This window comes from Diceros bicornis, chromosome 30, assembly GCF_020826845.1.
Source record: "Diceros bicornis minor isolate mBicDic1 chromosome 30, mDicBic1.mat.cur, whole genome shotgun sequence".
Taxonomy (NCBI): domain Eukaryota; kingdom Metazoa; phylum Chordata; class Mammalia; order Perissodactyla; family Rhinocerotidae; genus Diceros; species Diceros bicornis.
Genome location: NC_080769.1, coordinates 6,345,695 through 6,369,616, shown reverse-complemented (window position 1 = coordinate 6,369,616; position 23,922 = coordinate 6,345,695). Strand labels below are relative to the sequence as shown.

Genomic DNA, 23,922 nt, shown 5'->3' with positions numbered 1-23,922 from the left:
ATTCACATAGAGGAATCAGTCCTAGTCAATGAACATTTGTCCTAATTTCACAATAAGAGGTGAAGTGTGCTCAGTGGCAAAGCTTGGTCTGAGTCAGGCAGCCTGGTGGTGAATCTGAGCACCCTCCTGCCTGCCTGTGTAAAGTCAGACAAGTCACTTAGCTCCCCTAAGTCTCAGATTCCTCTCTTATCAAATGGGATTGTATTAGTGCTTCCCTGTTAGAAGTCTGTGAAGATGGAAAGTCATGAGCCAACCCACCTGTGGTGCTGAGTGCAGTGCCTGACACTTAGTAAGCCTCCCTCAAGTGCCTTTATTATCAGTGTCAGCATTACTGTTGCTATTCTCACTCATTGTCGTCATCATCCTATAACAACTTAGAAAGCAGAACTTCTCTCAGTGGAATCTACAATATTCTACACTGCAGAAGACTCAATAGTTTCTTGACATGTAAGGTTGCAACTGCCCTGTAGGATTACTGAGAACTAGTGCTTTTAATAATAAAGTTCTGTGATGACTATTTTGATTTCTTCTATGTGTGCTTACGTTCCCATATTTTGAAATCTTCACTTAAGAAATGCTAAGATGATTAGTTATGGTAATGCATGCCTTCTCCACTAGATAGAATAATTTGGTTAATCCTTCCTCCCACTACTACCTCAAACACTATGTCAATATTTCAGCCAGAACATGAAGAAAAAATAGTTTTAAAGGTGCAAACATATACCTTGAGGTTGTGTCATTTAAATGTACTTCATGCTTCCCAGCACAAGAAGGATCAATTGCACTTTTATTTTCATTCAGAGCTAAGATCATCTTGGTTCACAGCCTCAGGAGTTTTCTGGGTAACATTTGAAACTGGTTCCCATACATGAAGGGCAAGGAGTGACTGAAGAAAGAGGCAGGTCACTGCAGATTGGTAGGTGGCAGTTTTAATAAGCAAGGGAACTTATATATGATGCTTGTGTTAGGCAGAGCGAGATGGGTAGGGCTCCGCACCTGCCCAGCAGAATCTGAAAAGTTTAGATAGAGGCTCTAATGGGGTTCAGTAATGTCTACAGTCCAGATGGTCTCCACAACATGTTATTCTCTCCAGGCCGCATCCTTGAAATGGCTCTCAGTTCAGGAACATTGGGAGAAATGTATATCCCAAGGACAGGAAAATGGGTAAGAAGCCTCTGATTGCCCAAGTGCAGCTGGAGGTCACAACCAGTGCTCTAACCTGTGGTCACATCCTCTCAATGACTCCTCCAGCAGAGCAGCTTCTTGAATCTTGGACAACTCATTCAATTGGGGCCATTTTTCAAGGCCATGGGGAAAATCTCTCTCTATATACCTACAAATAACTCCCTGTCCTTCTTAAGGGGAGCTCTTTGTTTGGCTTAGAAGACCACCTTGTAGGGGATTCTTGAGTTCTCATGGGCTTCCCTCAGTGCAAGTGGATGCATGAGCATTCTAAGTATATTTTGGCCCATGTGCTTGCCGTAATGGAGATAAACAGGAACAACATGCTCTTACCAAACACAACCTTCACATATCATGTCTATTTTGCTGACCACAGTGATGAAAGGACCTTTGAGAGCACCATGATGTGACTTCAAGACAGAGCCAGTCTGTCCCTAATGTTACCTGTGAGAACAATTCATTTATCTACTCATCAGTACAGGAAGCACTTCCCCATTTTCTGCCCAGACGGGGCCACTACTGGAACTGTACAATTCCCACAGTTGCAAATGAAAGTAGGGTGGGGAAGGACAGTGATGAAATGTGGTTTCCTCAGCACAGTGTTTCTGAGAGTGTGTGAGAGTGCAGCCAGACATGTGCATCTTCCCAGGTGAGTGCACATTGTTAGTACGGTGTGTCATTTATTTGAGGTGGAGATGAGGATGGAGGCAAAACAAAAAACAAAGGCATTCCTACTTAGGAAATCAGAGGGATTTCCAGGAAACCTGCCTCTAGACTACTATTTTCCACATAGTTCTTAAAGGGAAGAAAAAAAAAGATAATGAAATGGAAATATCTTCTCCATCTCTCAATGCTCGATGCTGAATATCCACAGACCTTTTCTTCCTACATTGGATGGGTGACTGATCGATGACACTACTGCCCAGCAGTGTCCCCCTTGTACCATGAGCACTGGTTGCAAACTGGGCCTTGCTTTTCTGTTTTCCTTAAGATCACTTGTGTTTCTTTGGCTCTCTCCCTCAGTTTCCATCTGTCAGATGGCCTCCAGGGATGCTTCTGTCCCTGGGTGTGGTGGAATTATTGCTGAAGTTCAGGGGGACTTGGGTGGGGCTGTTTGACACAGATGATATCAAAAGTAAGAATTTCCTCGGGGCATTGGGGGAGGAAATGATCAGATACGGTATCTGTGCATACTGAATGGAGAGGATGCCTGTCTCAGAATGATTCCAACACTGTCAGAATGAACGTTATTCTCTAGTATCATAGACTCACCAATCAGTGAGATGATTATTTTGATGAAACCCAGTTGTCTAGTAAGTCTCATCATAGGTGGATTAAATAGTGTAACCACAAGTAAGCGGTGGGTCTTGACCATGGAGAGTGATTTAACCGCGGGTGAGAAAGAGTCTCTGCTTACATTTTTTATGGGATACAAATATTTTAATGTCAGAAAGATTTTCTAAAGTTACCTATTCTGAATACCCAGAAGTCAGTTTTCTGCTAAAATGATGGCTTATTTATGCTCCCAGTGCTCTTACTCTGAATCTGACTGAAGTCTTGGGAGGAGGCCCACCTAATGCATCCCTGATATTGTAACTGAACTCGCTGGGTTCACCTTTTGGTGATTGTGGAGCCAAAACGCACAATCAAGGCAGAAGTAGGTGAAGAAAGGTTTATTAATTGCACAAGTGATGGAGAACACTGGAGTTCCCTCCGAAAGCATTGTTTCCCAGAACAAGGATTTGGGGAGTCCTTTTATTGTTAGGTCATAGTACAGTTTACGAATGTTCAGTTAAGGAAAAGGCAGGAGATCAGGAGTTATTTCCTAACAGTCATGTTCCTTTAAGTCTCATTGGTAGAATGTACACATGCTACTACATACATCGTATGATCCAGAAATGGCTGCTCGGTCTCTCCCAGAGGACAATAAATATGTGAATAAAATGATAATGGGGACAGTTCGCTTCAGTTCACTAAGAGCAGTTTGAGGCGACTAGATCTGGCTTCAGCTAGCTTGCTTGTGGGAACATTTTGGGGTTGGGCTCTTCCTGAAACTTTCCCTCTGCAAACACTCAACAGATAATGTTAGCTTTTATCAGATCCTGGATATCCCTTTCTTTGCCTAGTTCGCTGGTCACAGTATCTGTGACTGTGTACCTTTTGCAAAACTATGTCAGACTCCCCTTGTCAACAAAGATCAAAATGGAGAGACTAATTATTGCCTATGGTGAGGAGACTTTCATTTGTGTGTGTTTGTAAAGAAGGATCACAATTCTAGGAGTCGCCTCCCAACACTACCTTTCAATGCAAATGTCCCTGCAGGGGACGAGTTCTGGCTGGCATTCTGCTCAGACACCTGAATTCGGGGCTGTCACTCAGACACAACAGGGCGTGTCTTTTGAACTGTCCAATCAGAGGCGGCGCCGGGGCAGGTGGGTGGGGCGAAGTTCCCCAGCCGCCGCGGAAGAAGTCCCCGCGGTTAAAGGCTCTGCGTGGCTCTGCAGCCTCTTCTGTCAGGTTGTGACCTTACCGACCGCGGGAGTCATAGGAAGGACCTTAGGGGACCCAGTAAATGTAGGAATGGTGAGTGTGAGAGGAGGGGCGGAGGGGTGGTCGGAACCGGCCGTGGCGGGACCGGCCTCCCCGCGGTCGCCTCCGGAGTCTGCGGACCCGAGTCCGCGGGGGCGCCGCTCGGACCTCAGTCCCCTCCGGCCGCAGCGTGGGGGCGGGGCCGGCAGCCGGGACCCCGGGCGTCCTGTGGTCACTGCGCGCGGCGACTTGGGCCCCGGAGCCTCTCTGGGCAGCTCTGCGCCCGCAGCCCCGCGTGTCCCCAGATGGTGCGGTGACCACGGGGAGGGTCATCGGGGACAATCGTGACTCGGTCTCCGGGGCTCCTGCGTGGGAGGAGCTGTGGCCTGTGGGGTCCCCAGTCCCTCCTTTCTCCCCAGAGGGGACTCATTTTCTTCTGAATTTTCCATGTATTTGGGGTGCAGGGTCTCAAATCCACGACATTGTCCCCCCAGTCTAGGTCTTCCTAGGGCTGGCCACAAACGCCTAAATTTCCAAAATCTTGCTACATTCCCCAATGCCAACTTCCTGCCTCCGATTCACAGCATTGTTATCAACCGTTTGTCCTCCTTGTTGGATTGGAAACAGATTCAGTATTTTAGCTGTTTATCATTTTCTCACAGTCAATGGGTGGCTGTTTTTAAAAGACTGATTTTGTGTGTGTGGATACGACATGAAACACAAAATAAAATGTTTCCAAAGAGGCAAGAAAGAGATGAATTTCAGGAAAAATAAAATATTCCAGTTTTACATTGCATGTACGAAATTCGTATGTCACTTTTTTCCTCCTGTCGTGGGTGGTGGTAGTCTGAGATCTGTTCTTTTATCTTGGGTGACTTCAAATGGATTTCCAGGGCTTATACTTGCAGGTCTGAAGTGTTCAAGGAGGATTAATAGTTTATAAAAAAATTTCCTGTTGTGGAAATAAAACTATATTAACGTCATTTTTTTTCCCCGGAATGCAATACCTTCCTGTGGGGTTTCTTATTGTGCCAGCAAAATGCCTTATAATTTTCTTCCCTTATTTCCACATAAAGACTGGTTTGGGTGTTTTACCTGGATTGGTCAAACACTGGGTTTGTGTCATTTAAGGTATCAATGGTGGTCCAGAAATACTCCAGTAGGGGCAGAGGCCTGAGGGCAGTGGATCTAAGCTAAGGCCCCCTTGGGCCTGCACAGGGAAGGACTTGAAGGCCCAGTTGTTCTTCCTGGGGAGCCTCCCCCTGCAGGTGTCCTACTGCTCACACCCCTCATGGAAGGAGCCTCTATACTGAGAGGAGCTGCAGAGCCCTGGAAAGCTGGGGGTGCACGTGCTCATGGGGGTGGGGAGTGATGCCCTTTCTGAGGCTGTAACTGTGGTTTCCTTGGGCCTATTTCTAGACATGAGTTGGAGTTCTGCATCCACAGTGTAGGTGCACTCAGAGTGTAACTTGTTCACAGTGTAACTCAACTTTGAAAGTCCGAGTTCTGTGTCCTGGAGTAGGGCTCATTAATTTGGGAGTTGATTTGTATCAGAACTTGAATCTGAATCCAGCTGAGTTTTCCTCATTGTGAGAATGGAAGCCTGAGAGAGGGAACATTTGCATTATTCCCTGGGGAGAGGAGGGCATGTGGAGCTCCCAGAGTTCATCCCTGTGGCCTGCCAGGTGCCCGACCCTCTTCCACCAGGGACTGACCCTCTCTAGAGTTTACATCTCAACCAGCAGTGTTTAGACCCTAAATTTTGGGAATATGGTCAACTTTCTGAGTGTGGGTTTTCCTTCTGAACTCTGGGCAAGCAGGCTGCTTCTTTGAACTGATTCATATTTGTGTTTCTGTCCTTGGAGTCCTTTATCAGTTGAAGATGGCAGCCCTTTGATTCTAGTTTCCATTAGCGCTTGGGGTTTTCAGATGTAAGTTGACTGAGAGATACGATGTAAGACAAGAAAATTGTTAAACCAAATAGAAGTTCTTGTTCCATTTAGACAAAGAGAACCTCAAGGTGTGAGATGGGTGTACTAAGTTCTCACATGCATTTTCCAATTTTAGGTTGGTTTTTCTGTCCGTGTTCCTAGAGAACTTTGACATTTAAAAAGCCATACTATTCCTAAGGCAGATGAATTCCTATTTTAATGGATGTGAAGAAAAAGCACTTGAATTTCTATTTTCAGTGATATGAGGAAACAGATCAAAGCTTGTGTAAATCTTTGGAATTCCTAGTTTATTGCAGGGCTTAATCGCAAACCCCTAATGTCTTATAATACATTACTCCTTCCTGAAAATATCCCCAGTGTGCAATATAGTGGAGGGACAAACTATCATGTCCCTTGGCCTTTTTGTTAGAAAGGGATTGGTAAATTTTGTATTATCTGCAGTTTTGTATCCATTAGTGTTTAAAGGATTGTATCTTGGCGTCGCCTCCTAGTCGAAATGTTAAAATTAATTTTATAAAACAGAAGTTATTTAAAAATAATGACCAAGCATAAGAAAAAATAGTGTATATAAATTTCTCTCCTTATTTTATTTATTTATTTTTAAATTTTATTTATTTATTTATTCTTCCCCCAAAGCCCCAGTAGGTAGTTGTATGTCATAGCTGCACATCCTTCCAGGTGCCGCGCACGGGACGTGGCCTCAGCATGGCCGGAGAAGTGGTGCATCGGCGCGCACCCAGGATCCCAACCCGGGCCGCCAGCAGCAGAGCACGCGCACCCAACCGCTAAGCCATGGGTCTGGCCCTCTCTCCTTATTTTGAATAAATAATGCATGAGAAGGTTAAAAAATTCCTAAGGAAACTAGCTTAAGGAGACTCCCTGCCTGCATGTCCTGCCCCATTCTTCTGCTCTTATTCCAGCCCCCCTCAAATGACCAGTTTTGATCACTGCTTCATCATCCTGTTAGTGTTTATATAAAAACAAGCCAGTGTGAATGCCTATTTTTCTCACTCATGTTTGTTCTTATAATGAGTAGCCAAGGGTCCACATATTTGGTGTTTAACTTCTGAACACTTAAGCCTCACCCCTCCCTTTCCCCTAGGCCTTCTTGTCTGGACGGGCTGATGAGAAAGCCTGGAGGCTCCTGCACTGTGAGCTGCTGCTTGCTGGGCAGCTCCTCCTGTGAGCTGTGCTGCCCTGTGTGCATTGTTTCTTTTTGTCTTTTTTTTGTGTGTGTGTGAGGAAGATCAGTCCTGAGCTAACATCCGATGCCGATCCTCCTCTTTTATGCCGAAGAAATTTGGCCCTGAGCTAACATCTGTGCCCATCTTCCTCTACTTTACATGGGACGCCGCCATAGCATGGCATGACAAGCAGGGTGTCGGTATGCACTTGGGATCCGAACCCGTGAACCCCGGGCTGCCAAAGCGGAGCCTGTGCACCCAACCGCTTGCGCAACCAGGCCAGCCCAGTGTTGCATTGTTGACATCACCACAGATGGGTTCTATATACAGAGGACTCCAAGTTCACAGTTTTGATAATGCCTTGTCCTTTGGAAGCAGGGGTATGAGAATGGGGCCATCCTTATTGTGGTCTTGTGTCCTATGTCTGGGGCAGAATCTGAGTTTACAGTGAAGGTGAGACTGAAGCTGGGTTCGCCTTGACATTAGGGGATGTCTGGGGTTATGAGGATGATTATACTCTGTGAATGAGGTAAACCCATTAGATGGCCACTCCTTAAAGAGCAGTTATTTCAGAGAGAAAGAAAAACACAGGAAAATGCAGCCAGTAGGTGTTGAGATTGCAGAGGGCTCTCCAGGACCCCTAAGTAACTGCTGCTGCTGCCACCCCTGTGTCTATTGCAACAAAGATCCTCTGTGTTATAATGACAACACCCACAGTCTGAGTTTGGCCCAGCAAAGGGATTAGTTCAAACCCAACTCAAGCCCGGGTTCCTTAAACTCTGTAAAGCAACCATTTGTCGTGGAGGAGGCCTCTAACCCTGACGGCAGTGATTTGAGGCTCTCAGGAGGAGGACCTTAAGATGTCCATAGGCTTCTGATGCAAGAACCTGCCCTGGACCCCACACTATATGCCGTTAGAGCTGCTATTATCATCTCACACTGAGATCTCTTGAAAATAGAGTCTCTGAGAAGCACTGAGCATGTGACGCTCTACCAAGGCGCCTGTTATGCCTTAGTGCTGGAAACAGCACCCTGCCATCTCAGCCTACCTACTGACACCTCCTTGTGATGTGAAGGAGCCTAACCTTGGTCCTGAGCTTACGCCACCTGCAGGAGGGGCATGCCCTTTCATCAGTTCCTTGAAAGATGCTATGGTGATGAAGGAAGTCACCACTCTTCCAGACACCTTGGTTCCCTGGTGAGTTCCTTGGGATTAACTGAATGCACAGCTCTGGAGCGTGCATAGCCTTTAATGACAATACACATTTGTACATGACGGAGCTCAATGCAGAGTTGCTGCTCTTCATCCCTTAATTGGGACATCCCTGATGAAGAACCACACCCAAGTGTGACCAGAGGTGACCAAACATCAGGCAGTCATCTTACTGCTGGCCAAAAATTGGCCTCATCTGCATGTATCTCACAGACATTTAGATGATTGTCTAAGAGATGACCCTTTGTGGTAAAAGGACTCTGGGAATCTCCTGACTTAGAGATAATAAAAATAGAAATCAACGTAACACTTGTTTGTACATTCCTAGGTCTACAATACAAGGACTCACCAGGACACTCATTATCCACCTTGGAGTTCTGACACTGCTGGTAGTAACCATGGCACTCTCAGAGTATACAGTGCCCTGCTCTCCAACAAGGCATTCGGTGGAAGTTTCACCTCCCTTATGGGTCTCAGGCTCATAGAGCACCATACTGGCTTATTGAAATCAGTTGGATGAGAGATGTCCTGTTTCAGTCATTGGGCTAATTGTAATGAGTCTGTCTTCATCTTTTTTTAAAGACTCCAGTTTTTTTTTTTAATTGATATTTTAATAGTTTATAACATTGTGAAATTTTGGGTTGTACATTTTTGTTTCTCCATCACCATATATATGTCTTCCTTCACCCCTTGTGCCCACCCCTCTACCCCCATTGCCCCTGGTAACCATAGTACAGTTTTCTCTGTCCATGTGTTGGTTTATATTCCACATATGAGTGAGATCATACAGTGTTTGTCTTTCCATTTCTGGCTCATTTCACTTAACATAATACCCTCCAGGCCCATCCATGTCGTTGCAAATGGGATGATTTTGTCTATTTTTATGGCTGCGTAGTATGCCTTTGTATATATATACACCACATCTTGATCCAATCTTCAGTCGAGGGACACTTAGGTTGCTTCCACTTCTTGGCTATAGTGAATAATGCTGCAATGAACATAGAGTTGCATGAGCCTCTTTGGATTGTTGATTTCAGGTTCGTTGGATAGATTGCCAGTAATGGGATAGCTGGATCATAGGGTATTTCTATTTTTAATTCCTTGAGGAATCTCCATACTGTTTTCCATAGAGGCTGCACCAGTTTGCATTCCCACCAGCTGTGTATGAGGGTTCCTGTTTCTCCACATCCTCTCCAACATTTGTTGTTTTTTGTCTTGGTGATTATAGCCATTCTAACGGGCGTGAGGTGATATCTTAGTGTTGTTTTGATTTGCATTTCCCTGATGATTAGTGATGTTGAACATCTTTTCATTGGCCATCCGTATATCTTCTTTGGAGAAGTGTCTCTTCATTTCCTCTGTCCATTTTCTGATCGGGTTGTTTTTTTTTTGTTGTTCAGTTGTGTGAGTTCTTTATATATTATGGAGATTAACCCCTTGTCAGATATATGTTTTGCAAATATTCTCTCCCCGCTGGTTTCATTTGTCTTGTAGAAGCTCTTTAATCTGATAAAGTCCCACTTGCTTATTTTTTCTGTCTTTCTTTCTTTCTTTTTTTTTTTTTTGTGAGGAAGATCAGCCCTGAGCTAACATCCATGCCAATCCTCCTCTTTTTGCTGAGGAAGACTGGCCCTGAGCTAACATCTATTGCCAATCCTCCTCCTTTTTTTTTCCCCTTTTTCTTCCCAAAGCACCAGTAGATAGTTGTATGTCATAGTTGCACATCCTTCTAGTTGCTGTATGTGGGGCGTCACCTCAGCATGGCCGGACAAGCGGTGAGTCGGTGTGCGCCCAGGATCCGAACCTGGGCCACCAGTAGTGGAGCGCGCACACTTAACCACTAAGCCACGGGGCCGGCCCCACTTATTTTTTCATTAATTTCCGTAGTCTGGGTAGGCGTGTCATCCAAAAAGATTCCTTTGTGACCAATGTCAAATAGTGTGTTGCTTATATTTTCTTCTGTGAGTTTTATAGTGTCAGGAAAGACTCCAGTTTTTTTAGAACAGTTTCAGGTTTACAGAAAAATTGATGAAAATTCACATAGTTTCCACATAAGCTTTCTATCTGCATCTGCAGTTTGCACTATTTTTCACTTTTTATATTACTGTGATACGTTTTTTACAATTTCCAACCCATCTTGATGCATGACTGTGCACAGTGTACATTAGCATTGACTCTTTGTGCTATATAATGTATGAGTTTTGGTAAATGTATAATGACATGGATCCCACATTTCTGTATCATAGAGTATGGTTTCACTTCCCTAAAAATCCTCTGTACTCCATGTATTGATTCATCCCTCCCTCCATCCCCCAAGTTCTTCACAGCCAAAGGTCTTCCTACTGGCTCATGCTTTTGTCTTTTCCAGAATGTCATATACTTGGAATCATGCACTACATAGCCTTGTCACATCGGCTTGTTTCCCTTCGCAATATGCTTTTAAGATTCCTCTATGTCTTTTCCTGGCTTGATACCTCATTTCTTTTTATCACTGAACAGTGTTTCATTGTATGGATACACCACTGCTTGTTTATCTATTCAACACTTGAAGGACATCATGTTTAAAACCCTGTCTTGCCAATTAGGAATAAAGCGCCTGTAAACATTCGTGTGTAGGTTTTGTGTGAACATAAGGTATCAACTGATTTGGAAAAATACCAGGGAGCCTTAATGCTGGATCTTACTCTGTTTATCAACAGTGTATTTTGTTTAAAAAGAAACTTCCTGTCTTCTGTTGTAGGTGTACCAAATTCTATTTCCATGAGCAATGAATGAAGATTACTTGTAGCTTTGCATCTTCACCAATATTTGGTGTTCTGAGTGTTTTGCATTTTATCCATATAATAAGTGTTTAATGATACCTCATTGTTTTATTTGCAATTTTCTAATGATATTTGATGTGGAGCATGTGTTCATATTGCTTATTTCCCATCTATATGTCTTCTTCAGTGAGATGTCTGTTCAGATCTTTTGCCTACTCTCTAATTGGGTTGTTTGTCTTCTGACTGTTGAGTTTTAAGAGTTTTTTGGATAGTTCTAATACCACTCATTTACCAGACAAGCGTTTTACAAAGACTTTCTCGTATTCTGTAAATTGTGTTTTTATTCTCTTAACACTTTCTCAGAGCAGGAGTTTTTCATTTTCTAAAGTAAATTTTTTGTGTGCATTTTTTTTTTTTTTTGGTGGACCTTGGTTTTGGCTTTGTATCTAAAACTTCGTCTCCAAACCTAAAGTCATCTAGATTTTCTCAGCTTATTCCTTTGGCATTTTACATTTAGATCTGTGACGTGTTTTGACTTAATTTTTGTGAAAGGTGTATGGCCTGTGTCTACATTCATTGTGTGTGGGTGTATTTGCATGTGGATATCCATTATTTCCACCACTATTGGTTTAAAAATCTTCTTTTTCATTTGCATTGCTTTTCTTTCTTTATCAAAGATCACTTGAGTATATTTGTGTGGGTCCCTAAGGAAAGCAATTGACTCACATCTCCTTCAGCCTTGCTGTCCTCTTTTATTAATTCCAGGAGTTATTTCTGTTGTGAATTCTTGTAGATGTTTCACAGAGACAATCGTGCCATATGGAACAAATGTGATGAATTTAGCTAGAGGTTTCATAGGGATGTTCCATCTCAAGATGTGGAAGTTCCCCTCTATTACTAGTTTATCATAAATGAAAGTTGGATTTTATCAAATCCTTTTTTATTTTCATTTGCTCTTCCTTTCCCTTTTTGTATTTGTAATATCTGTCTTCCCTGTCTTCTTGACTAGCTGTGTATCAATTTTATTAGTCTTGTGTATGTACCAGCTTTTTTTGTTTTAATTTTCTCCATTGATTTCCCACAATGATATTGATTTCTTTTCTAATTTTTATTATTTCTTTTACTGTGCTTACTTTGGATTTACTTTCCTCTTCTTTTTATTGTTTCCTGCCGCCACTGTCTGGTGGTAAAGGGCTGTGTAGTCTAAGGCCCCTGCGCTCTGCCCCAGTTTTTCTGCTGCGATCCGCAGTTTTGTTTTGTTTTGTTTTTTTCCCCACTGCGATCCACGGGTCCAGTCCAGTTTGTTCAGGTCTGCCTCGGATCGCTAGATCTGGTCGAGCTGCAGACTCCGGGTTGCGGGGAGGGGGGAGCTCTCTCTTTTGCCCTCTGGGTCCCTGACGTGGGAGGCTTCTCGTTTGCCCCTCTTTATCCGCTCTCTGGGTTGCTCAGATGTTGATGGTAGCCCTGTGGCTCCTCTGAGCCCTCTGTGCGGGAGTTTCCCACTGGCTGAGAGAGCCCGAAGAGCTACAGTTTCCCGCCGAGGGCCGCCCCTCCCCCCTCTCTGGGAGCCGCGCGGACCGGATCGCTGATCTGATGGGGAGGGAGCTGAGTTCTCCTTACCTCTCCCCACTTCCTCCGGGGCCCCAGCACATTCCGCTCTCAGATGTGCGGCAGTGTGGATCCCTCCGCTCTAGCTTTTCACTGTCTGGGATTCCGTTGTTGGTCTGTGGCTGTTGCTTTTGTTGTATCTTGTGGGGGAAGAATTCACGGGAAAGCTCACTCCGCCATGATGCTGACGTCACTAATCAGCATTTTCACTTTTAAGTGATGTCTTCACTATATTTTTGGAGTTATTTTCTTAGGAGTTATGCCACTAGTAAACATATACTTCTTAATTTATAAGAATAATATACTTCTTAATTTATAAGAATAAACTTTGAATATACACTAGCTTAATTCCAGGGATATATAGAAGCTTTACTCCTATATACCTCTCTCCCCTTTTGCCATTTTTGTGGTACTATTGTTATGCACATTATATCTATTCACGATATAACTCAATAATATACTGTTACACCTATTTCTTTACCATCTGTGGTCACTTCCTTAGCCCAACACAGATTTGCTCTCACCCACAACCTTTGTGCTTTTAATGAGAAACAAATTACACATATATTACACTTCTATATGTAATAAGCAAAACAGCATATTAAATATATTGTATTTGATACAATTCTTTTGATAATAGCTAAGAGAAAAAGGAGCAAAAACGATATTTATTGTCTTTCATATTTACATAATTACATATACTTGCATTTTTGTTTCTTTTTGTTGATATCAATTGCCATCCTGGGTCACTTGCTTTCAACCTGAAGAACTCCTTCAGTAATCTCAGGAAACAGTTGGCTGTTAATAAATTATCGCAGTTTTTGCTAATCTGGGTAAGTCTTTATTTCAGCTTTATATTTTGCACGGTAATTTTAGTGAATATAGGATTCTTGGTTGATAGGTTTTTTCTTTGTGCACTTTGAATATGTTATCCCTCTGCTTTCTGACCTCTTTTCTGTGCTGAGATGTCACTTGTTAATTTTACTGGGGTTTCCTGTAAGAGTTGTGTAATTTTTTAATTGCTGTTTTTTCCCCAGTGTATAGTTCCTACTTTCCTGTATCTTCACGTCTCAGATTTTTGATGCAAAAAAGACATTTAAGGTAATATGTTTTAGCAACTCTGGGTTCTGGTTCCCTTTCTACTCTTACTTTTTATTGTTTTAGCTTAATTGCTTGTTCAGTGACTGGGTGGATTATTGTAGTTAAGTCTGTATCCTCCACACAGAGTGAAACCTCTGATATATCTCCTAGAATCCAGCATGGCTTTGGATACATCTGCCATCATGAGACAGTGGTACTGGTAGGGCTCTCTTCCTCCATCATGGACGCACCACATGGTTAAACTAGATTAATCGCTGGCTTATTGTACTACTGTTTTCACCAATGTCCTGGGGGGCATAACTTCCTCTATCAAATAGTCCAGTCAAGTTCTGGCTCCTTTGTAGCAATACAATCTGAAGTCACTGTTTGATATTTGTTCTGATCCTCGGAATCATCCTCCCAGCAGTTGAATTCTCTGGTTCTTTCCAGAAACTAGTCAGTCTACAGTCTAAGCAGTATCTTCATTAAATACACACATCTACTAATTGCATTTCACCTCATTCACCACTTTTTTGAAAGTGTCATTTGACTTGAACTTTTCAGGATCTTTTGCTGGTCAAGTTAATTCCTTTGGGAAGGAATTAACAGATTTGTGTTTTAGAGCTGGCTTCTCCTCCGCATTCAGGAAAAATCTCAGTTCCAGGACTCTGGAGCTGTGATAGGGACAATAGCAAGACTCGCTCTGGGAGACAATCCCAATTTAGGGGGTGAGTGATCAGTGCAGTGGAGAGACAGCAGCCAGAGGTCCTCTTGATTGTCTCATGTTACAGCCACCTCATGAGCAGGGGAAAGAGTGACCAGTGCCCAGTATTCTCAGCAAAGAATGAGCACAGCAGAGCCTCTGTACCAGGAGAAGGGGCTGGGTGCAAGAAGGGTGTCCCCACTGTTCATGTGAACCAATGAAGGACCTAAATTCAGCAATAGGGAGCTGAGGGCAGGATGGGTAATGTTGAAGTCCTGCTCATCCTAGGAAAAAAAACCCCTTCTGTACCTTTTGGAGAGAGAAACATGTATTCTGGTTCAGGATGCAGCACTCTGGAGAGAAGTGTTCACTTGCTGAGCTGAGAGTGGGGAGAGAGTGAACATGGTTCAAATCCCACACACTCTTCCTTTTCTCACAGAATTTCCATTAATTTTCTTCAATAGATGCTCATTTGCTGTTTGCCTTTAGGACAATTTCTAGAGGCTTCAAATGGTTGTTTTAAAATAATTCCCACCTGTTTAACTGGGGAGCATGTCAGTGGAGCTCCTCATATTATTATATGACCCTAGTGCATTTAATACACAGCCCATATCAGAAAACCCTCTCCCGACTGATATACAATGGCACTGTAGGCTGTAATATCACTTTTCATTTTATAGAGACACAGAATTGAGAATATTAATTTTTTTTATGGTTTTAAAAAATGTATTGCACACTTCAAAAAATTATTGTTTAGATGGTTAACACAGATGTCAATTCCCACTAGAAACACATTAGTCATTTGATTATAAACTATTGTTAAAAGAAAACCACAGGCACCAAATGGAGTCACTTGTGCTACTCCCACATCAGCAAACCAGGGCTTAATACCTAACCTGACCTTAATACTTAACCAGTTTCAACCTTCCTCAAGAATGTAGTCTTAACTAGTCATTGTGGGATTTTCTGGTCAGCGTCAATAAGGTAACCTGCCATGTGGGCCCTCTCCATCTCACAAAGGAAGAAAAGGTTGTCCCACTAATAAGACCTTTTTGTCCCGAAAGTGAGATAACCTTCCTAAAGTAATCCTTTTTTCTGTTTAAGACGTCCTTCTCTTGCCTTTAAGAGCTTTCCCTTTCTGTAGTCCTTTGGATCTCCTCTCTACTTGTTAGATGGGATGCTGCTCAATTGATGAATTGCTCAATAAAGCTGATTAGATCTTTAAAATCTACTCAGTTGAATCTTTGTTTTGTCACAGATTTGGTGGCAGCAACAGGATCCAAAACAAATTTCTGACAGCATTTGGGGACAATGAGAAACACAGGCGAGGTACTCGTGAACCCCTTTTGTGTTCTCTATCTTTCTCACCATTTCTTAGGGCCATGCAAAAATTCTGTCAAGATTCTGAGCTCCACTGTCTTGCCAAAACCTTTCCATCTAATTGAATTCCCAGTCAGTTCTCCATTTGTCTGGAATCACTAGTTTCATATTGGGAACTGCTGGTAGTTCAGACCACAATTCCCCATTTGAGTGGAAGCCCCAGTTCTTGGTTCTGTCCCCAGATACCATACTGGGAACTCCTGGTGACAGCTGCAGTTTCCCATCTTTTTGGCATTAGTCCCTGGTCCCTATTTGTTGAGGTCTGCTGGTTCAATCTTTTCCCCACTCCCAGGTTCCATGTTGGGAATTGCATATGGTGTGCATAGGGCCTCTTCTTGGCCAGTCCACAGTAACATCTTTTGGTTACTGCTGGAATGTTGAAGTGCACGTTTGTTTTTCTTGCTTTATGTAAAAAAAGGAGACTGCTAAACAGGATCTCAGAGACCAAAACCTTCAAAAATTGGTAGGCACCGGTGAGCATTTAAAGAATGTTAGAGATCTTGCCACCTCACTCAAAAGCTCCCATGTTAGGATAGGATGGTCATGCATTAGGTTAGATTGACACTAGGTCACCTGCCAACCTCAAGAAAACTTACTTGCAATGAGGTACACTGTGAAACATCACACAATCTCCAATCAAGTGGTACAAACATTTCAGGTATTAGTTTGGTTCTGAGAGGCTCAAAGTAATAGAATCCTTAAAAGTAACAGAATCCTTACAATCTAAATAGTAAAGTGTGCCACCTTCCTACACATCTACTTATTTTATATCTAAGAACTGTCGCCATGGAAGCTACAAATATCCACAAAAATGGCAAAATCTTACTAAGATTTCTTGTGTCGTGAGAGGTTGGCTTGGTAACTCTCAGACTGGGGGCTGCAAAACAAGGCTGGATAGAAGTGTGAGTTGCACCCCATTTGCAGCTAGTAAAGGCTGGAAAGAAATGTTGGTGAAGCTCCATTTACAGCCAAGGGTCCTACCAAACTGCTGCCAGAATTTAGGGAAATAAAAATGGCTTAAATGAGGAACATTCCTATTAGATAAGATCAATTAAGAAATGCACTTAAAAACAAAGTCTTCAAAATTTCAAAAATACTGTCATTGAAAGTTTCATTCGAAAAAGTTAATGATAAATTAAAGATATGACATACCTTAAATAAGACTACATGACAATAAACAAAATTTCACTGAGTTAATGGCCTCACAGTCACCCCCTTTTCTACCTTCAAAGGTGGACCCTCCAGGAGAAGAAGTCAAGATGGTGGCGTAGGCAGACTTGGAACTCACCTCCTCCCACGGACACAGTCAATTTACAACTACTCGTGGAAAGATCAGCCCTGAGAGAGAACTGAAAACTGGATAACAGGAACTCCTGCAACAAAGAACAATCCTAATTGAGGTGGAAGAGGCAGAAACTCCCTTCTGGAGAAAAAAACACCGCCTTCACAAGCCGCAGCGCCTCACAGCTGCCGGGAGCAGCCCAAAGGTCTGCAGCCCTCCCTGGAGGAGCGGGGCCCTGAGGCGGGGAGCGCTGCCACTGTGGGCATTTTGTTGACCCAGCACAATCGAGACGAGTGGCATAATATCTGACTTTGCCTGCTACTAAAACATTAGGGAGTACCCGCAGAAAAGCTGGTTAACAAAGAAATTAAAATCGGCTCTTGAAGGGCCCATGCTCAAACACACCCGTTTCAGAAAAGCAACCTAAAATCACCAGAAAGAAAGGTGCACAGTGCGTTGGTGAAAAGAGACTCACCTGATAGGCTCTGAGTGCATCGCAGTGCGAGGTGAGACCTCTACAGGGACTGGGACATTTGCAGCAGCCATTGTTGTGGCCTGGTGTGGGTGTGCTGACACAGACGCCATTGGAGTTCTCCTGGGGGCCTGCTACCCCAGGGTCTGCCAGGCCCACTAGAGCACTGATTTAATCCAGCTCAGCCAGGGCAGGCAACCCACCTTAGGGACTGGCCCCACCCAACAACAAGACCTCAGGCAACTTGTGGGCCTACATAGATTGTTGACTGGATTCTCTGCAGCCTGGTGGCTGATCCCACTTCAGTGGGGCAGGGCATGCACAAGGAGCGGGTGGAGAGTGTGGGGCAGTGGTGGAGTGTGTGGGGCGATTTGCAGCCCCACCCAGCTGCAATCCTCAGAGAGCTGACAAGAGACCTAAAGGCTGGAGGCTTATACCTTTGGTAAGCCCCTGAGCCTAACAACCTGCCACGCTGGGGGCCTAGGCACTTAAAAGAAATTCTGAAACACAAATGTGGTATTAGAACTTGCAGTCAACTGTGCCGGGGCTGTCCACACCCGATAAAGAGACTGAAGCCCACAACAACTACGAACAGCTGAGCATTACAACAGCTGGCTAGGAGCATAACTCGGCCTTCCCTGGGTGCCTACAGGGAGAGCAAACAGGCCACAACAGAAGGACACACGTAGCCCACATAGGGGTCACCCCTGGAACATTGAGAACTGAGGGAAGCACACAGCAGGACTCGAAAGCATCGCTTATATAAGGTGACCTATCCAAGAGCGGGAGATGTAGCTGACATACCTAATACATAGACACAAGCACAGGAAAAGAGGAAAATGAGGAGGCAAAGGAATACATTCCAAGCAAGGGAACAGGACGAAACCCCAGAAAAGGAACTAAGTGAAACAAAAATGAACAACCTACCTGACAGAGAGTTCAAAAAAAGAGTGTTAAGGATGCTCACTGATCTGGGGATAACAACAGATGAACTCAGTGAGAATGTCAACAAAGAAATGGAAGATATAAAAAAGAACCAATCAGAAACAAAGAATACAATACTGGAAATAAAAAATTCACTAGAGGGACTCAAAAGCAGAGTAGAGGATACAGAAGAATAAATCTGTGAGCTGGACGAAAGACTAGAAGAAATTACCCAAGCTGAACAGGTAAAAGAAAAAAGAATTAACAACAGTGAGGACAGTCTAAGGGACGTCTGGGACAACATCAAGTGCACTAACATCCATGTGATAGGTGTCCTGGAAGGAGAAGAGCAAGACAAAGGAGCAGAGAATCTATTTCAAGAAATAATAGATAAAAACTTCCCTAAACTAAGAAAGGAAACAGACATCCAGGTACAGGAAGCACAGAGAGCACCAAACAAGATAAACCCAAAAAGGCCCACACCAAGACACATTATAATCAAAATGTCCAGAATTAAAGAGAGAATCCTAAAAGCCGCAAGAGAAAGACAAGTTACATACAAAGGAAACCCCATAAGGCTATCAGCTGACTTCTCAGCAGAAACCTTACAGGCTAGAAGAAGTTTCCCAGGCAAGCAAACATTAAAGGAGTTTGTCACCAAGAAACCAGTGCTACAAGAAATGTTAAAGGGACTGATTTACGGGGAAAAGAGAAGACCACTAATAGGAAAAATTATCTGTTTCCATGATAAGAGGGTAATGGATACAAATACACAAAAAAGAGGTTAGATATAATATCAAAAACATAAAGTGAGTGACGAGGGGTGTTAAAGAGTAGAGATTTCAGACAGAGGTCAAACTAAAGAGACCATCAATTTTGTATAGAAGGAGAAAGGAACAGGGAAGGACAACTAAAACACTGAGGAAAAAAAAGTTAAAAAATGGCAGTAAGTACATACTTATCAATAGCTACTTTTAAATGTCAACGGACTAAATGCTCCAATTAAAAGGCATAGGGTGGCTGACGGGATAAAACAACAAGACCCATATATATGCTGCAATCAAGAGAAACATTTCAGACCTAAAGACACTCACAAACTGAAAGTGAAGGGATGGAAAAAGATACTCCACGCAAATGGCAATGAAAAGAAAGCTGGGGTAGCAATACTTATATCAGACAAAATAGACTTTAAAACAAAAACTGTAAAAAGAGACAAAGAAGGGAACAATCCAACAAGAGGATATAACACTTGTAAATACCTACACACTCAATTTAGGAGCACCTAAATATATAAAGCAATTATTAAAAGACATAAAAAGAGAAACAGACAGTAACACAATAATAGTAAGGGACTCTAACATTCCACTTATACCAACAGATAGATCATCCAAACAGAAGATCAATAAAGAAACATTGGCCTTAAATGACACACTAGAACAGATGGACATAGTAGATATATAGAGCATTCCATCCAAAAACTAAAGAATACACGTTCTTTTCAAATGCACATGGAACATTCTCCACGACTGATCACATATTAGGCCACAAAACTAGTCTCCATAAATTTAAGAAGACTGAAATAATACCAAGCATCTTTTCTGACCACAAGGGTATGAAACTAGAAATCAACTATAGGAAGAAAATCATAAAAGCCACAAATACGTGGAGACTAAACAAAATGCTACTGAGCAACGACTGGGTCAAAGAAGAAATCAAAAGAAAAATCAAAAAATACCTGAAGACAAATGAAAATGAAAATACGATGTGCAGAATTTATGGGATACAGCGAAAATGGTTCTAAGAGGGAAGTTTACAGCAATACAGGCCTATCTCAACAAACAAGAAAAATCTCAAATAAACAATCTAACAATGCAACTAAAGGAACTGGAAAAAGAAGAACAAACAAAGCCCAAAATCAGTAGAAGAAGGGAAATAATAAAAATCAGAGCAGAAATAAATGAAATAGGGCCGGCCCCGTGGCTTAGTGGTTGACTGCACGTGCTCCGCTGCTGGCGACTGGGGTTCGGATCCTGGGCATGAGCTGAGGCACCACTTCTCTGGCCATGCTGGGGCCACGTCCCACGTGCAGCAACTAGAAGGATGTGCAGCTATGACATACAACTATCTGCTGGGGCTTTGGGGGGAAAACAAATAAATTAAAAAAAAAAAAAGAAAAGAAAGAAATGAAAGAGAGATTAAAAACACAATAGAAAAAATTAATAAAACCAAGAGTTGGTTCTTTGAAAACAGGAACAAAATTGACAAACCTTTAGCTAGACTCACCAAGAAAAAGAGAAAAGGCTCAAATAAGTGAAATCAGAAATGAAAGAGGAGAAATTACAACAGACACCTCAGAAATACAAAACATTATAAGAGAATACTATGAAAAGCTATATGGCAACAAATTCGACAAGCCGGAAGAAATGGATAAATTCTTAGAATCATACAACCTTCCAAAACTGTATCAAGAAGAAATAGAGAATTTGAATAGACCAATCACCATAAGGAGATCGAAACAGTAATCACAAACCTCCCCCAAAATAAAAGTCCAGGACCAGACGGCTTCCCTGGTGAATTCTACCAAACATTCAAAGACTTAATACCTATCCTTCTCAAACTCTTCCAAAAATTGAGGGGGGGGAAGCTCCCTAACTCATTCTACGAAGCCGACATTACCCCGATACCAAAACCAGACAAGGACAACAGAAAAAAAGAAAATTACAGGCCAATATCACTGATGAACATCGATGCAAAAATCCTCAACAAAATACTAGCAAATCGCATACAACAATACATTAAAAAGATTATACACCATGATCAAGTGGGATTTACTCAAGGTATGCAGGGATGGTTCAACATTCGCAAATCAATCAACGTGATAGACCACATTAATAAAATGAAGAATAAAAATCACATGATCATCTCAATAGACGCAGAGAAAGCATTTGACAAGATACAGCATCCATTTATGATAAAAACTCTGAATAAAATGGGTACAGAACTAAAGTACCTCAACATAATAAGGGCCATATATGACAAACCCTCAGCTAATATCATCTTCAATGGTGAAAACTGAAAGCTATCTCTCAAAGAACAGGAACCAGACAAGGATGCCCACTCTCACCAGTCCTATTTAATATAGTACTGGAAGTTCTAGCCAGAGTAATCAGGCAAGAAAAAGAAATAAAAGGGATCCAAATTGGAAAGGAAGAAGTGAAACTCTCACTATTTGCTAAAGACATGATTTTATATATAGAAAACTCTAAAGAATCCACCAAAAAACTTTTAGAAGTAATAAATGAATACAGTAAAGTTGCAGGATACAAAATCAACATACAAAAATCAGTTGCATTTCTATACACTAACAATGAAGTAACAGAAACAGAAATTAAAAATACAATCCCATTTACAATTGCAACAAAAAGAATAAAATACCTAGGAATATACTTAACGAAAGAAGTGAAAGAGCTGTACACCGAAAACTATAAAACATTGCCAAAAGAAATTGAAGAAGACACAAAGAAATGGAAAGATATTCCGTGCTCTTGGATTGGAAGAATTAACATAGTTAAGATGTCCATACTTCCTAAAGCAATCTATAGAATCAATGCAATCCCTATCAAAGGTCCAACAACATTTTTCACAGAAATAGAACAAAGAATCCTAAAATTTAGATGGAAAAACAAAAGACCCCGAGTAGTTAAAGGAATCCTGAGAAAAAAGAACAAAGCTGGAAGTATCACACTCCCTGATTTCAAAATTTACTACAAAGCTATAGTAACCAAAACAGCATGGTACTGGCATACAAACAGACACACAGATCAATGGAATAGAATTGAAAGCCCAGAAATAAACCCACACGTCTATGGACAGCTAATCTTTGACAAAGGAGCCAAGAACATACAGCGGAGAAAAGAAAGTCTCTTCAACAAATGGTGTTGGGAAAATTGGACAGCCACATGCAAAAAAATGAAAGTAGACCCTTATCTTAGACCATACACAAAAATTAACTCAAAATGGATTAAAGACTTGAATGTAAGACCTGAAACTATGAAACTTCTAGAAGAAAACATAGGCAGTACGCTCTTTGACATCGGTCTTAACAACCTATTTTCAAGCACCATGTCAGACCAGGCAAGAGAAACAACAGAGGGGCCGGCCTGGTGGTGCAAGAGGTTAAGTGCATGTGCTCCGCTTCAGTGGCCCGGGTTTCGCAGGTTCGGATCCTGGGCGTGCACTGATGCACCGCTTGTCACGCCATGCTGTGGCGGTGTCCCATATAAACTAGAGGAAGATGGGCACAGATGTTAGCTCAGGGCCAATCTTCCTCAGCAAAAAAGAGGAGGGTCAGCATTGGAAGTTAGCTCAGGGCTGATCTTGCTCACAAAAAAAAGAAAAAAAGAGAGAGAAACAATAGAAAAAAGAAACAAATGGGACTACATCAAACTAAAAGCTTCTGCACAGCAAAGGAAACCATCAACAAAATGAAAAGACGACCTAACAATTGGGAGAAGATATTTGCAAACCATATATCTGATAAGGGGTTAATCTCCAAAATATATAAAGAACTGGTGCATCTCAAAAACAAAAAAACTAACAACCCAATTAAAAAATGGGCACGCTGAACAGACATTTCTCCAAAGAAGATATACAGATGGCCAATAGGCACATGAAAAGATGTTCAACATCATTAACCATCAGGGAAATGCAAATCAAAACTACAATGAGATATCACCTCACACCCGTCAGAATGGCTATAATTAACAAGACAGGAAACAACATGGGTTGGAGAGGACGTGGAGAGAAGGGAACTCTCATACACTGCTGGTGGGAATGCAAACTGGTGCAGCCACTATGGAAAACAGTATGGAGATTCCTCAAAAAATCAAGGATAGAACTACCATATGATCCAGCTATTCCACTGCTGGGTATTTATCCAAAGAACTTGAAAACACCAATGTGTAAAGATACATGCACCCCTGTGTTCATTGCAGCGTTATTCACAATAGCCAAGACTTGGAAGCAACCTAAGTGCCCATCAAGGGACGAATGGATAAAGAAGATGTGGTATATATACACAATGGAATACTACTCAGCCATAAGAAATGATGAAATCCAGCCATTTGTGACAACATGGATGGACATTGAGGGTATTTTGCAAAGTGAAATAAGTCAGAGGGAGAAAGTCAAATACCGTATGACCTCACTCATTAAGTAGTAGATAATAACCACCACAAATAACACATAGAGACAGAGATTGGACTGATGGTTACCAGAGGGGGAGTGGGGAGGGAGGAGGGTGAAAAGGATAATTTGGCACATGTGTGTGGTGATGGGTTGTAATTAGTGTTTGGGTGGTGAACATGAGAACATGATGTACTCTATGCAGAAATAAAAATATAATGATGTACACCTGAAATTTATACAATGTTATAAACCAATGTTACTGCAATAAACAAAATATTAAAAAAAAAAAAAAAAAAGGTGGGCCCTCATATAGGTCCTTCTCAAGGTTGACAGGACTCTGAGGGTTTTTCTAGTGAACTACTACATTATTCCCTTAAACAGCCAAGTGAAACTACAATTAAAATTACTGAAAAACCTTGCCAAATTCTGATAGATATCACAGCTACACCCACTACTTTAAACCC

General features: G+C 42.1%; 2 protein-coding genes and 1 pseudogene across 7 annotated transcripts in view; 1 reads left to right on the top strand and 2 right to left on the bottom strand.

Annotated features, from left to right (window-relative positions):
* Positions 1 to 3,728, bottom strand: part of LOC131394155 (zinc finger protein 709-like) — a 68,841-nt pseudogene extending 65,113 nt beyond the window's left edge.
* Positions 1 to 23,922, bottom strand: part of LOC131394538 (zinc finger protein 709-like) — a 340,324-nt gene that overhangs the window by 212,242 nt on the left and 104,160 nt on the right. For 2 of the 6 annotated variants that reach the window (XR_009216177.1, XR_009216178.1), the window contains exon 1: positions 14,523 to 14,745. The exons of 3 other annotated variants lie outside the window; for them this stretch is intronic. The gene's annotated coding sequence lies outside the window, so the exon portion shown is untranslated. Of the gene's footprint in view, positions 1 to 14,522; positions 14,746 to 16,881; positions 16,967 to 23,922 lie in introns of those variants that run through there. One more of the 6 variants, XR_009216174.1, reaches the window with a different exon arrangement.
* The window catches only part of LOC131394547 (zinc finger protein 14-like), a 181,288-nt gene continuing 161,032 nt past the window's right edge, over positions 3,667 to 23,922 (top strand). The window contains exon 1 of the mRNA XM_058525935.1: positions 3,667 to 3,765. Coding sequence (XP_058381918.1) covers positions 3,763 to 3,765 — 3 coding nt within the window. The 5' untranslated portion in view covers positions 3,667 to 3,762. The remainder of the gene's footprint in view (positions 3,766 to 23,922) is intronic.